At 46.7% G+C, this 16,193-nt stretch overlaps 1 protein-coding gene across 1 annotated transcript in view; it reads left to right on the top strand.

Moving 5' to 3' along the window:
• CACNA1E (calcium voltage-gated channel subunit alpha1 E) overlaps positions 1 to 16,193 on the top strand; it is a 786,482-nt gene that overhangs the window by 402,710 nt on the left and 367,579 nt on the right. The window contains exon 9 of the mRNA XM_030206580.1: positions 7,978 to 8,031. Within this exon, the coding sequence (XP_030062440.1) occupies positions 7,978 to 8,031 (54 nt within the window). The remainder of the gene's footprint in view (positions 1 to 7,977; positions 8,032 to 16,193) is intronic.

The raw sequence follows: 16,193 nt of genomic DNA, 5'->3' as shown, positions 1-16,193 counted from the left end.
CTGTTCTCAGCTCCTGAGAAAGTACTGATTGCTACAAAGATGCTGAGTTATTAGGCTAACATGTGAGAACCAAACAGAGCAATGTCAGGCGTAGCCTTAGTAACAGGCCTAGCATAGGAAGGAATATACAATTGTAATCACAAAAAGGCAGTATAACAAGTCCCCTTCCCTTTCCCAAGTGGCATTCTGGCATATACACACGTAACTGAGCCCCTATCTGCACAGATGCTATTCTAAACATTTATGCCTGTAACAGCCATGTAAATCCTAGTGCTCAGTTTATAGTGTGCAGTGCTGAAAATAGGTGCCTCGGAGAGGCTCAAGATGGCAGCTGTCGATGAGACACTAGTTTGAGAGCTCTGGTATTTGTTTTACTTTGCTGTCTTTCCTTGTTGCTTTTTGCTGATTGCTAAGGGAAATGCAAATGAACAGTGAGGCAAGACCTTCCACAGCTTTGGGAAGACCTGCATTATGCCAAGCTTCTGTTCCAGAACTATTTATCATTACTCATGTTATGTCATATGTAGTTTCCACCATCAGCCAGGAAGCAGCAGCAGACAGGCTGGAAAGTGACACTTTGTTGAGCCCTGACAGCCCAGTTCTTCCTATGTTTCCAGATTGCAGTATGCCTCCAGGGCAGCAGGCAGTTGAGTCGAGGAGCTCTACTGGATGGAGCTCTAGTGGAAGGTGCCAGTGGCATAGCTACAGTGAGCCACGAGAACCTGGGCCTCACCAAATTTGCTCTGGGGTCCCGGTTTGGCTGGCGGAGGTCCCCAACCCCCGCCAGTTGAAATGTTTGCCCCGTGCTGGTCTCACCACATTGCCTACCCTGCTCTTCTCAGTTCTGCCGTGCACACTCATTTTAGTGAAACTGAGCATGCATAGAGCAGGGCAGGCAATGCAAGACCAATGTGGGACAAACGCTTCAGCCGGCGGGGGTTTGGGACCCCTGCAAGCCAAGGTACCATCAAGAAGCTGTGGCGGGGGGGGGGGGGGGGGGGAATGGCGTTGGGCAGGCAGGCCAAAATGTGCCACCCCACTTTGGGCTCTGCCCCCCCTCTCATCGAGGTCTGGCTACACCCCTGGAAGGTGCTAGTAAGATTGGGTGTCAGGCACTGTGGTGGTAGCTGTATAGGAAGCCAATGTGGAAATGCTGTTGGGAAGAACTAATTTGGTAGAGATGGCTCTCTCTTTGTGTACTGAGTAAGATAGGAGGGGGTTGGAAGGTCTGTCCCCAGAGTATCAGGAGTGAAAACTTCTTTAAGGAACTGTTCTGCCCTGTTAAGATCTTCTTTTATTACTTTGGACTGTATTTGGATCAGTGGCGTAGCCACAGGCAGGCCTGGGTGGGCTGGGGCCTACCCAATTAGGGCTCAGGCCCACCCAACAGTAGCACACATTTAGCTGTAGCTGGCGGGAATCCCAAGCTGAAGACTTCCCCATAATGGTAACGAAAACGCTACTTTCCACAATACCAGCACATGCTCAGTTTTCAGCGCATGCCTGCTGCAGACTGCCAAGGTAGAAAGAAACGTGGGGTGGGAGGGTGGGGAAACACCTGGTGCCCACCCAGTTCTTGCTTAGGTCCACTCAAAATCTGTTGTCTGGCTACGCCCCTGATTTAGATCACTATGGCTGAAATCTATGTTTTTGTCACTTGCCATACTGACTGTAGATAGCCATGCTAAATTACAATCTCTGGCTTAGACGACTGTCTCTGTTTCAGAGGTGTGATAAACTGGAACAAACTTCCGTGGAGATGAAAATAGTACAAACAGGACTAATCCAGGATAAATTGGTAGTACAGGAAAATGTACTACCAGGAAATGTGGAGAGCACTCTATGATGTCCTTGAACTTGAGGGTTTTCAATTTTCCAAAGCCTGCTATCTCTTCACGCATGGACCTCTTTTGGAGGTATCTCAAGGAGCTTATAGTGCAGACTATGCACCATTTTGATAGCCCTTCTGGAAACTGCTTTTACTCTGTTTATATCCTTGTGAGGGAGTGGTGTCCCTAAAAACACTCCCTCACTGAGGTTACCTTACGGCAGGTGGCACTAAATTTGCCAAGTCAGAGGCTGGGCTCAGGCTGGGAGGTGGTTAAATACCCTGGAGCAAAGTAGATCAGAGAGAACCTGAGGCAAAAGGTCTCCAGGAGAGAGAGAGAGAGAGAGAGAGCAGAGATCTCCTGGAGGCAGTGGCATACCAAGGGGGGGGGCGGTGGGGGCAGTCTGCCCCGGGTGCACGCCACTGGGGGGGTGCCGCGCGCCGGTCAGCTTTCTTCGTTTCCATGCTCCCTCTGCCCCGGAGGGAGCATGGAAACGAAGGAAGCTGACCGGCGCGCGGCACCCCCCCAGTGGCGTGCACCCGGGGGGGGGGGGTTCTTTCGCCAGGGTGGGGGGGGGTGTCCTTTTGCTGGGGGGGGTCGCACTGCACCGGGGGGGGCACTGCACCCGGGGGGCGGGGTGCATCGGCGATCCGCCCCGGGTGTCAGCCCCCCTAGGAACGTCACTGTCTGGAGGGAGGCTCCAAGGGAAAGAACCCTCTCTAAAGTGTAGGTGGGCTGCAGTATCTGTGAAGGAGATTCCCAGAGAAGTGTAGATTGGCTGTAGCTCAGAGGCTGCACCGTCTCTTAGACTTCTAATTTAACTCAATGGACTCCTATGTGACGTGATGTCTAAAGTGTTACTGATCTTATTCCTTAGTCTCCCAGTGAGAGAGATTGCACTGATTTGTTTCATGGTAAAAAAGCTGCTGCACTCCATGGGCTCATTCACTGGATTCTAGGTTTTCACTATCCTTTATGTTAGGTAACTTGCAATTCACCTGCCTGCTTCTTCTGCTCTACACATTTATAGTTTCAGAGCAAGCACTAGGTAGGTGCTTTACCCATGAATCTTAGCTGCCAAGAGAGCAATAAGGAACCAGTGGGCCAATATTAAGAATGTTTAGGGTTGCCAACTGGATCCAGATTTGCCTGTTCCAGGGACTTGTAGTTTTGATTTCCCCAAAACATTCTCTAGGAAAAGTACACTGCAGTTAGCAATTACAGAAGTGCTGATCACCACCTTGAGGAGTAAATAACCCGGCTATTCAATGCTGGGCCTAATGCAGACAACGGCATTGAATATTCAGGTCTTTTGCAGTTACCAGAAGTTAGCCAGTTGCTGGCCAGTATTCAATCAGGTCAGTAACTGAATACCTGTCTGGATGAAGTTAGGACAGCCTTTTAGCTGACTGGAAAATCACCACTAACAAGCTATATCCCAGCTCCACCCTGACTTCACTCCTGGACTGCCCCCAGCACTAACAGGATATTGCCGTGGTGCAGGGCATAGCCACGGGCGGGCCTGGGCCCACCCAATTTGGGGTCAGGCCCACCCAGCAGCAGACAGCAGTGTTCCTGACAGCGATTCCGGTTGCAGGCTCGGCTCGCAGTCGCAGCGATTCCCACACGCTGCCTGCCGACTGCCGCTCAAGTTCAACAATCTCCTTGCAGCTACTAAAGCGCTAACCCGGAAGAGGAGAGACTTCCGGGTTAGCGCTTAGTACCTGCGACTGCTAGCCTGCGACCGGAATCGCTGTCAGGAACACAGAGAAGAAGAAGGAATAAAACTGAGCCTCAGGAGGAGGCTGACCCTGTTGGGTTACCAATAAATTGGAGTTCAGGTCTTGGGGAAAACCATTGCTTATCACCAGGGTCAGTAGCATAGAATCTTGCTACTTTGTGGAATCCTGCCAGGTATTTGTGACCTGGATTTGGCACTGTTGAAAATAGGATACTGGGCTAGATGGACCTTTACTCTAACACAGTATGACAATTTTTATGTTCTTAAATTACCTGCCAGTGTATGGAATGCGCTGTTTTATACTAATATCCTTTGGTGGGAAATGTAGTAATCAAATACCAGGACATTTGTAAAGAGTGAAAGCCTTGAAGAAAATTCTTCCTTTCACCCCACAGGATCCGCCAACTTTTCTTGTTTGTGTGACCCCAGAAACAGCTCTCGAGCAGATGCTCCTCCCAGGGGTTCTACATGTACATGAATACATTTAAAACTGCACTTAAGACATACTTGTTCACAGGGCTAGTGTTAGGGGGGAACAGACAGCTGCCGTGGGCCCCATAGCTTCAGGGGGGCCCCGCAGTCCAGGCATCTTTTCCCCTTCTCCACACCACAGTCCGGCTCCTCCTCCTTTCCCGATCTTCTTTAAAATAAAGTATTTCCTTTCTCAGAGGGGCCCCAGCGTGGCAGCCATTTTCACAAGCTGCCAGCGGCAGCCCCGAAGCTTTCCCTCACTGCCGCAATCCACTCCCCTCTGACTCAATTTCCTGTTTCTGCCTGGGGGGATCACAGCAGAGAGGGAAAGCGGGACAGTGGGAGGCAGCTTGTGAGGATGGCTGCCGCACCAGGGCCCCTCTGAGAAGGGAAATAAAAATTTTAAGAAGACAACATGGTCTGAGGAAGGGAGGGAGACAGACTGTAGTAGGCAGAAGGGGAAGAGATGCGGTAGGGCAGGGCAGAGAAAATATTGTGCCCACCCACTTTGGGCTCAGGGCCCATCCAAAATTGGCTGTCTGGCTACGCCACTGCCGTGGTGATCACTAGTTGATTTAAGGTCACTGAATATGTGAAATGGGGGCAACCAGCAGAATTTAACCAAGTAGAACCTACCTGGTTGAATCATTTTGAATATCTATTGCCAAATGTTTCCTTTCCTTACATTTATTCAAGCAACTTTATGCAGTGTGGTATATTAGTACATGGCATTTGTAATATTGCTGACCGTTGCATCTTGCTTTAGAATCATTTTGATAGATTCTCCGTGGTCACTTCTACCAAGTAAGTAGACTGCTAGATTCTGCAACAGCAGCATCAGCTTCTGGATTCTCTGTCAGTGGCACCTGACAAATTCTAATCTACAAGAAATAAAGACATAACTGTGCTGAGCTTTTTATATCAGTAGATAAATAGAATAAGTTCCAAATCCAAATCTTATTTGCAAGCTGTGGCTGTAGAGAATCTATTAAGCTGAACCACAGTGAGATACACTGACAAGTAATTTTGCCAATACCCTACTATTGCTTAAATAAGCAGGCCCCAATTGATTTCTTACTCCCTCTTGGTAGCTAAGATTCAGACGAAACCTCTAGACATCCCTTGCTCTGACATCCCTTGCTCTGATACTATGAGGGTGGGAGGCAGAGATGACTTCATAGCTTGGACTTGGTTCTAGATATAAACACCAAACAAAAACCTAGTCAAAGGGAAACACCCCAATGATACATATCCATGCAATGTTTCCCCTAAGGGTAAAAAAGCACTAAGGACAGTGTCTATCAGAAGTCACAAAATTATTTCTTAAAGTTTGTCTTTTTCTATAATGAGACTTTTTAAATGTATTTAAGAAATCCTCAGTGCGTAATATCAATTACCACAAAGCTCCATTGCTCTTGAGCTAAGACCATTAATGTTCGTGGTCTTACAAGCTCCACTCTATCATAGGGCTCCTAAGGTATGCAAAAGTGCTATATCCAGTGAAAATAAGGAACTAAATACACTGGCCATAGTACTCAAAATCCCCTAGGAAATGGCTACATGGCAAGTGATTGATTTATGAGATTCTTAGTGCATCAGATTCCCTCATTTCATCTCCTCAGTTTGATAATGGATTTTAAATGCATATGTTTATAGCAGTATGAATAAAAGTTTTTGCATATTCTATGAATGTTTTACCATTAACAAAAATTTTTGAGTTATAGTTTATGGTTCTGGTATCTATATTTTGATTTTTACCCCTGTATTTTTAGTTCTAACTTACATTACGGCCATTTCCTTGCTTAAAAGAAAAATGTCTTTTACCAACAGTGGTAAAAGGGTGCCTCGTTGAGAAGCAAACCCACATGCCGACACCACCACAGAGGCCCTTTTAATGCCGTTTGGTAAAAGGACCCCTTTATGCGCTGAATTGACTGGGCAGTGGTTTGAATATTGGCCGCTGCCTGATTAACTTCCAGGTCAACACACATAGCAGGTCTTTTAGTAAGCTGCAATTGCATTTTTAGCGTACGGTACAAATCAGCTAGTGGTAAATGTCAAGATGCCCATAGGAATAAAATGGGTGTCTTGGCGTTTACCGCCAGCTGATTTCTACCACAAGCTAAAAAAGCTACCATGGCTTAGTAAAAGACCCCCATAGTTAGATATTCAGTGTCGGAAGCTGCACATGCCCTGGCATTGAATATTCGGGGTTAGTACAGCCCGCCACTGCGAGCAGCCTACAAGCCGCTTACCACTGCCAGCTGAAAATTATTCCCTTGGTATTTTGTACTGAAATTGTTTGTTTAGTTTGCATTATATGCCTGTTCTAATTATATTGTAGACTGTTTGAATGCACTCAGCAATTACTTAACTTATGATAAAATATAATACTTTAATAAAATGCCTGAAGGCAGTGCACTGTGCAAAGAAAAACAATTACATATAATAAAGGAATTGACCATTCTCTATTTTCTTTTCCTTCTCTATTTGTCCTTAAAACTATTTGTCCATTTTCAATAATGAGGGGACAGGCAGGACTCCAGGCATAGGAGCCAACTTTTCAAGATTATTGGGGGTGCTAAGTCTTGTGGAAATAACCCTCCCTTGGACACATACAAGGAATTTTCTCAATATTGGGGGAGTAGGCTCCTATGACTCCAGGGAACCTGCCTGTCCCTAGTGATTGAAAACACAATATTGAAGCACTGGCAGTAATGCTCAGCTTAGAGGGAAAGTGGTCAAGCTTCTGTGGCACAGAGTGGCTCCTGCCTGTTTAAACCACTCTGAGTGGGCTGGCTACCGATATTCAACTTAACTGAGCAGTGCCACTGAATATTGGCTCTGACTGCCATGACCCTGTCTGCTTATTGGTCTGTGAGTGGAGTTGAGGAGGATCAGGTAGTTATGTCCTATTCAGTGCTGGCGCTCACATAGTTAAGTGGGTAGATAGGACGGCACAAAAGGCAGTCCTATCATTACCCACTTATCTATGTGGGTGCCAGCACTGAAAATCCGCCATCACCCGCATAACTTATGGGTCAGCAGGTGACCCAGATACAGGGCTGCCGCCGCCCTCCCCCCCCCCCCCCCCCCCCCACACGATCATCACTGCTTCCGCCCCCCAGATCGCTGCCACAATTCAAAATTTCAAACACCTGGCTGGCGGGGATCCCAAGGCTCTGCCAGCAGAAGACGTCTTTCTCCAGTGCTGACTGTTCACTCTGCTGATTGCCTGCCCCTATGGCTGCTTTTTCTTTCAGGGCATGCTCGGTTTCAAAACTGAGCATGCACACCTGAGAGGAAAAGCAGCCACTCAGTAAGCAATGGGCAGAAGAGCAGCACTGGAGGAAGACCTGCAGTGTCTGCTCCTCTGGGTCCCCCCAGCTGCCAAGGGAGGCCCGGCGCCAGAATCTTCTCTCTCCTCCTCCTCACTTGGGTCCTGTCAGGAGCAGGGGAAAGCGAGAAACCCTGGTGCCAGGCCCCCCTTGGAGGTACTACTACTACTACTACTTAACATTTCTAGAGCGCTACTAGGGTTACGCAGCGCTGTACAAATTAACAATTAAGGAGGTCTGGAGAATTTTGCCTCCCCCCTGCCCCCCCAGGTTTCCCTGCCCAGTATCAGTGCTGGGACATGGCCTTGGCATTAAATATCTGGGTTAGATTCAGTTGGCAGCTTTAAAATTGCTGACTGCCGTAGACTGAATATCAAGCCCTCTATGTCTGACTCTCTAATTCTGCCTGTCTCTCTCTCTCTCTCTCTCTACACACATATTTGCAATGTCTTTTACTGTCTCTCTTCTTTCCTTTTCCTCTCCCGTAGCCGAAGTTGCCCTTTGCCCTCTGTTCTTTCTGTTATCCGCTATGAATTGCCTTTGGATTCCTCTAAGTTGCTGGGTACCTTGGTAACTTTACTAAATTGTTTGTTTTCAGAGGAAGTGATGCTGGCAGAAGAAAACAAAAACACTGGTACATCAGCCTTAGAAGGTAAGAACATGAAAAATGCGTATAAAGATTTGGTGTGAAGGCATTGCAGGTCATTATTATCATTTTTTTCTCAACCATATATAATAGTCATGCATAGAAGTGCAATCTGTGTCACCATCCTTGTTTCTTAGTTATTCTGCATCACTTCATGCTTTGTGTGAGAAAATAAAGCTGGGAGATCTAGAACAATTACTTATTAGCAGTGCCATAAATTATGCTATGTGTTAACAAAGATGAAGGTTAAGTCTTGATCATGCATTTTTCATGATTTTGATTTAGCTTATATTAACAAATGTCTTGGCAACACTCCAAACCCCCATTTATTTGGTATTTAGCTCATGCCTTTTCATTGGTTACATTCAGGGGCATTAGGCAGGCTAGTATTGTAAAGAAGACATGGAATCATCTGTGTCTTTAATTTCTTCACCTTTTTGACTCTTATTGTTTTAAGTAGTGGAAACCACCTAGACCTATATTGTAATAGATTGGGTGGTATAATAAGTTTGAATTAAACATTAAACATTGTGTTGAGTTCATAATACACTGTAATATAAATCCAAAAATCTGCTTTCATAAATACAGTAGAAAGACATTCTATAACCTACTGGAATTGATTGTTATAAAGAGCAGAAGAAATCCTTAGTGCAGTTGCATTACAAATAAGGGGTCATTAACTTAACATCCTTGGTCATAAAAAATCTGCCCAGCGTCTGCACATATGAGTAGGTTTACTGAAGTATTTTTCAGCTGAATAACCATCAGCACCAGCGGAGTTTTGATTTTCTTACATAGTAACATAGTAAATGACGACAGGGAAGGACCATATGACCCATCAAGTCTACCCAGGAAGGTTTTTTGGGGCTGTACCTGCTACATAGTGCAGGTTATTTTCCCATGCTTGTGTTGATTACTTTCTCCATACTTGGCTTGTAGAGGTCATACCTGTCACTCAGTGCAGATTACATTCTCCATGCTTCTGTTGTTAGAGCTGTACCTACTGCACAGTGCAGACTACTTTCTCCATGCTTCTGTTGTTCTGTACCTGCCACTCCGTGCAGGTTACTCTCCCCATGATTTCTTAGAAGTTCAGACTCAGAGGTTGACAGAGGAAGGAGTCAAGATGGGGGCAGTGCAGTAGTGCTTGATCTCACCTTTTGCTAAGATGGAGAAGAAGAGAAAACTCCAGGTTTCCCCCCTCAGATCCAAGAGTCCAACCCTCTACTTTGATGACTGTCCCAACGGATTCCTTTGTTCAACGCGAGGGTCAGCTCCCTTTTTCAATTCGGTGAGGTGCTGGCAGTCTCAATTCCATTGCCAGGCGGGATAGTGTTTGACCTCGACTCCGATCTATCTCTCACTCCTGACCTGCAGAGACCCTCCTCCCCTTTCGGCTAGCCTGTTGGAACCAGGTGGAGTGACTCAGCAAGAGAGGCTGGATGTCTCCACACCTTGAGGGAGGACTTCAACAGCTATTGAAGCAGGTTTTAGTGTTGCTTCTGTTTCATCAAGTTCCATCTGAAAGAGCAGTTGGGAATAAAACTACTCTAGTGTCAGGTGACCCTTCTGCTGGAAGTCAAGAATCTCCTTTGCAGCGACCATCAGTTTTTACTTTGGAGTCAAATTGGACTGCTGTAGCAAATTTGGGTAAAGCTCTTTCTCGTCAACTTTTCAATATGAATGTTACTGTTCAGCTTAATATTGCTGATATTTTGAAATGCCGAAATCAGCTAGAACAGATTGTAGTCACTTTGAATGATCAATCTGTTCAGATAAAAAATATTCAACTGGTTGAATAGTCATTGCTAAAAGAAAATACACAGCTGAAATGCTGAATTGAAGGTTTGAGAATAATGCAAGATATGCTAATTTGAGACTAATTAATTTTCCTCGCCTGTCTCTTGTGACACCTAGAGATATGTTTAGGTGCTATCTCAAGAAAATTTTGCAATAATCTTATCCTCCAGTGTCTCGAGTATATTACTTGCCATTAGGGAAAAGAGAGACTTTAAAAAAGCAAGGAGACTCAGCAACAGATATAGATGTTTTGAATGCCTTTGAGATTCTTGAAATACCAGACACGGATTTGGTTACGCCGGCTATGATGGTACTTTCTCACTGCCTTCAGATCGAGACTGGTTATTTAAAACTAGTAAAAAAAGGCCCGTTTCTGACACACATGAAACGGGCTCTAGCAAGGTTTTCCTCGGAGTGTGTATGTTTGAGAGAGTGTGTGTGAGAGTGTGTGTGTGAGAGAGAGAGTGAATGTGCGAGTGTGTGTGTGTGACAGAGAGAGAGTGAGACTGGGTGCGAGTGTGTTTGTGAGAGAGAGAGAGTGTGTGTGTGTGAGAATGAATGTGTGCCAAGGCCCCCCTCCCTCCCTCCGAGTTCCAGGGTCGTCACCCCCTCCGAGTTCCAGGGTCGTCGTCCCCCTCCCTCCCTCCCTCCGAGTTCCAGGGTCGTCGTCCCCTCCCTCCCTCCGAGTTCCAGAGTCGTCCCCCCCCCTCTGAGTTCTAGAGTCGTCCCCTCCTCTCCCTCTCTCTCCCCCTCCCTCTGATTTCCAGGGTTGTTCCCCCTCCCTCCCTCCCTCTGCATTCCAGGGTCATCCCCCCCTTCCTCCAAGTTCCAGGGTCATTCCCTCCCTCCCTCCCTCCGAGTTCAAGGATCATTCCCTCCCTCTGTGTTCCAGGGTCATCCCCCCTCCCTCCCTCCCTCCCTCTGCGTTCCAGGGTTGTCCCCCCCCCTCCCTCCCTCCCTCTGCATTCCAGGGTCATCCCCCCCTCCCTCCCTCTGAGTTCCAGGATCATTCCCTCCCTCACTCCGAGTTCCAGGGTCATCCCCTCCCTCCGAGTTCCAGGGTCATCCTCCCCCTCCATTCCTCCCTCCCCTCCCTCCTAGTTCCAGGATCCCCCCTCCCTCCCAGTTCCAGGGTCATCGTCCCTCCCTTCCTCCCTCCTTCCCTTCCAGTTCCAGCACCCCTCTCCTTCTGAATTTTAGAAGTCATCTTCACTTACCAAGTCGGGGTTACGGCGGCCGTCAGCAGCGGTAAAAGGCGTGCAGGCTCGGCCCATCTCTGTCTCTCAGCTCTGGTCCCATCCTCATTTCCTGTTTCCGCAAGGGCGGGACCAGAGCTGAGAGAGAGAGTATGGTCGAGCCTGCTTGCCTTTTACTGCTGCTGCCGGAAGCCGTAAACCCGACTTCGAAAGTGAAGATGACTTTTAAAATTTGGAGGTAGGGGGCCAGGAACTGGAAGGGAGGGAGGAAGGAAGGAAGGGACAACGACACCCTCATGCGTGTGACATCGCGTTCTGTTGCCTGGCAACTCTGCAGTGTTCCCTTCCAGTGATTGGTCTTTGCTGTTTGTGACGAACACGGAAGTACATGACGTCAATTCAGGAGATGGATACAGCAGGAGCACGAATGCTTCAAGGCTTCATTTTCACGGAGTCAGCTTCAGAACATTGGAGGTACTTTTTATTATATAGGATGTTTTTTTAAGAAAAGAGATGTTCCCTTCCTGGGTTGTAACATCGGGATATTTCCTGATCTTACCAAAGAAACCCAGAGAAGAAGAAAAGTTTTTTTTTCTTATGAAACCAGGCATTCTCCAGTTAGGATCGGTGTTTTTCTTAAAATACCCTAAAAAGTGTATTGTTAAACTGAAGTCAGTTAAGTATGTTTTTTGAACCTGTACAGCTCCCGTCTTTTATTAGTAGCAGAAAGGCATTGTTTGGCTCAGTCTCTGGGAGAAGAAGTAGTTTAAAATCCGAATTTAGATGTTTTTAATGGAGCACCTCTACAAGTGTCTGCTTATTGTCTGATGAATTTAAGTTTGTGCGTATATTGTTTCTTGAATATATAGGTTAATCCTCTTCCACAGTGTTGTGGACTTGATTATATAATTTTTTTTCCAAGATCTATGCTTGATGGATAGATATAATAAGATTGCTGCTTTTTGTTTATTTCTGTAAATTATAATACAAGCGAATATGCCTTGTTTGTTTCAAAATCTTCAATAAGCCAAAAAAAAAAAAAGTTCAGAGGTCATTTTAAAGCTGAACTGCTCTATACTTTGTTTACATCCTCTTGCCTTTTAGGGATCCACTATGTATAACCCACTTCTTTTTGGTTTTTAGCACTGTTTTTCTTTTCAAGTTTAAGTTGCTTTCTAGCAAACCATAGAATCATGTGGAGGGGCATTTTTGAAAGGGATGTCCAAGTTTTGATTTGGACGTCCTTGCAAAACGTCCCTATCCAGGGGCGGGGAAACCCGTATTTTCAAAACAAGATGGACGTCCATCTTTTGTTTCGAAAATACCGACGATTTTCGAAACCAAGGACGTCCATCTCAGAAACGACCAAATGCAAGCCATTTGGTCATGGGAGGAGCCAGCATTTGTAGTGCACTGGTCCCCCTGACATGCCAGGACACCAACCGGGCACCTTAGGGGGCACTGCAGTGGACTTCATAAATTGCTCCCAGGAACATGGAGCTCCCTTACCTTGTGTGCTGAGCCCCCCAAAACCCATTACCCCCAACTGTACACCACTATCATAGCCCTTCCGGGTGAAGGGGCACCTAGATGTGGGTACAGTGGGTTTGTGGTGGTTTTTGGAGGGCTCACTGTTTCCTCCACAAATGTAACATGTGTGGGGGGGGGGGGCGGGGAATGGTGCTGGGTCCGCCTCTCTGAAGTGCACTCACCCACTAAAACTTCTCCAGGGACCTGCATACTGCTGTCATGGACCTAAGTATGACATCTGAGGCTGGCACAAATTATTTTTACAGATGATTTTTGAGGGTGGGAGGGGCTTAGTGACCACTGGGGGAGTAACAGGAGGTCATCCCCGATTCTCTCCAGTGGTCATCTGGTCAGTTTGGCCACCTTTTTGTGCCTTGGTCATAAGAAAAACAGGTCCAGGTGAAAACGTCCAAGTGCTTGTCAGGGACATCCTTCTTTTATTTGATTATGGGTCAAGGACGTCCAAGTGTTAGGCATGCCCAAGTCCCGCCTTCGCTATGCCTCCGACACGCCCCCTTGAACTTTGGCCGTCCCTGCGACGGAGTGCAGTTGGGGACGTCCAAAATCGGCTTTCTATTATACCGATTTGGACGTTTCTGTGAGAAGGATGTCCATCTTCCGATTTGTGTCGAAAGATGGATGTCCTTCTCTTTTGAAAATGAGCCGATAGTAACAACAACAAAAGAGAAATATTCCATAGTGGCATACAGTGGTGGAAATAAGTATTTGATCCCTTGCTGATTTTGTAAGTTTGCCCACTGACAAAGACATGAGCAGCCCATAATTGAAGGGTAGGTTATTGGTAACAGTGAGAGATAGCACATCACAAATTAAATCCGGAAAATCACATTGTGGAAAGTATATGAATTTATTTGCATTCTGCAGAGGGAAATAAGTATTTAATCCCTCTGGCAAACAAGACCTAATACTTGGTGGCAAAACCCTTGTTGGCAAGCACAGCGGTCAGACGTCTTCTGTAGTTGATGATGAGGTTTGCACACATGTCAGGAGGAATTTTGGTCCACTCCTCTTTGCAGATCATCTCTAAATCATTAAGAGTTCTGGGCTGTCGCTTGGCAACTCGCAGCTTCAGCTCCCTCCATAAGTTTTCAATAGGATTAAGGTCTGGTGACTGGCTAGGCCACTCCATGACCCTAATGTGCTTCTTCCTGAGCCACTCCTTTGTTGCCTTGGCTGTATGTTTTGGGTCATTGTCGTGCTGGAAGACCCAGCCACGACCCATTTTTAAGGCCCTGGCGGAGGGAAGGAGGTTGTCACTCAGAATTGTACGGTACATGGCCCCATCCATTCTCCCATTGATGCGGTGAAGTAGTCCTGTGCCCTTAGCAGAGAAACACCCCCAAAACATAACATTTCCACCTCCATGCTTGACAGTGGGGACGGTGTTCTTTGGGTCATAGGCAGCATTTCTCTTCCTCCAAACACGGCGAGTTGAGTTCATGCCAAAGAGCTCAATTTTTGTCTCATCTGACCACAGCACCTTCTCCCAATCACTCTCGGCATCATCCAGGTGTTCACTGGCAAACTTCAGACGGGCCGTCACATGTGCCTTCCGGAGCAGTGGGGACCTTGCGGGCACTGCAAGATTGCAATCCGTTATGTCGTAATGTGTTACCAATGGTTTTCGTGGTGACAGTGGTCCCAGCTGCCTTGAGATCATTGACAAGTTCCCCCCTTGTAGTTGTAGGCTGATTTCTAACCTTCCTCATGATCAAGGATACCCCACGAGGTGAGATTTTGCGTGGAGCCCCAGATCTTTGTCGATTGACAGTCATTTTGTACTTCTTCCATTTTCTTACTATGGCACCAACAGTTGTCTCCTTCTCGCCCAGCGTCTTACTGATGGTTTTGTAGCCCATTCCAGCCTTGTGCAGGTGTATGATCTTGTCCCTGACATCCTTAGACAGCTCCTTGCTCTTGGCCATTTTGTAGAGGTTAGAGTCTGACTGATTCACTGAGTCTGTGGACAGGTGTCTTTCATACAGGTGACCATTGCCGACAGCTGTCTGTCATGCAGGTAACGAGTTGATTTGGAGCATCTACCTGGTCTGTAGGGGCCAGATCTCTTACTGGTTGGTGGGGGATCAAATACTTATTTCCCTCTGCAGAATGCAAATAAATTCATATACTTTCCACAATGTGATTTTCCGGATTTAATTTGTGATGTGCTATCTCTCACTGTTACCAGTAACCTACCCTTCAATTATGGGCTGCTCATGTCTTTGTCAGTGGGCAAACTTACAAAATCAGCAAGGGATCAAATACTTATTTCCACCACTGTATGCTTGCCAACCAGCAGATGGCGACTGAGAACACCTGACTTTAAACTGAATAAACCTTGCCAGTCAGTATGTTCTTAGTTTCCTAGCAGATGGTGGACTTGCAGCCTGTGCAGCTGTAATTCAGGCCTTACATCCTGGGTTAAGGGGCTCAAGAGACTGCTCTTCACTTAAGTCCAGTTCCCATCAGCTCATCCACTCAGGAACCATATGACACTCAGAGGATTAAGAATAACTGGAACATTTATTGAACTGGATAACTGATGATTTTCACTGCATTGATTTTAATACAGTCCAAGTTTAACTCATAATTGCTTTTCAAGATGGTCACAAGCAATGGTCTTTTCTGGGTTAACACGTGCAAAATCCTTATGCCTGTCCTGTGGCCTAATTGAATCCCAGTGCGGATTTCACTCTCCCAATGTACTTCCACACCATCTGGGCTAGACTCCTTATAAATGTCTTTTCCTTTCAGGCCACCCCGAAATTCTCACTGCAGCCGTACTGCATTCCACCTGAGCCCCGGTTACGGCCGGACTCCCCAATCCACCAAGTTTTGGGCTCCTCAAATGGCTGATGCAATGTGACAGCTTACTGTCTGGGAATCCAATCCACTGGGAATCACCTTCAATTGCAATAGGTCACTTGGCAGGGGGCTATAAGTAGCTCAGACCTCAGGCAACCAAGGACAAATCTTTTCCCCCCGAACTTCCCTTTTATAACCTCTGAGCTCCTCCCGGATCCTCCAGTCACTCCACCAATGACTTGCTGCCCACGGCTTACTCTATCATAAATCTCAAACAAACCAAGGTTTAGTTAGTCTGTAGTGGTCGGTAGGCCTGGGGGTTGAGATTCCAGGGTACCTTGTTTTATGCCTTTGGGGTCCTGATTGGGGGAAAAATTTTTTAAAAATCAAATCCAATTTCTTACCTTTGTGGCTGACTCTTTGGCAGTGATTCAGAGCAATTAGGGTCTTGGTCCATGGGGACCATGTAGACTCCAGGGGTGTTACACCCTGGCGGTTGGGATCCTTCCCCCCACGCTGCCACAGATAGGACCATTGAGCCTCAGCTCCGGAGGATTGTATCCTTAGAGCCTTGAGTGTCTTATTTTGAACAGCTGACAGCCACACACACACACAAAAAAACCCTTTATGGTTGCCACACTTTTTTCCAGGCTGCACTGATGGTCCTGACCTTCTCTCCTCTCTCTTAATTGCAACAGGTGAGCGGGAGTCTTCGTTGCGGGTCCCATTCGAGTGTCAGCAGCCTTGCAATGCACATGGACCATTCCTGCTGGTGTTGGGTCTGTGTAAAAAAAGGGCATCAAGGCTCCAGGAGTG

This window comes from Microcaecilia unicolor, chromosome 6, assembly GCF_901765095.1.
Source record: "Microcaecilia unicolor chromosome 6, aMicUni1.1, whole genome shotgun sequence".
Lineage (NCBI taxonomy): Eukaryota > Metazoa > Chordata > Amphibia > Gymnophiona > Siphonopidae > Microcaecilia > Microcaecilia unicolor.
Note: the sequence above shows the minus strand (reverse complement) of the source record. Positions and strands in the feature narration are given on the sequence as shown.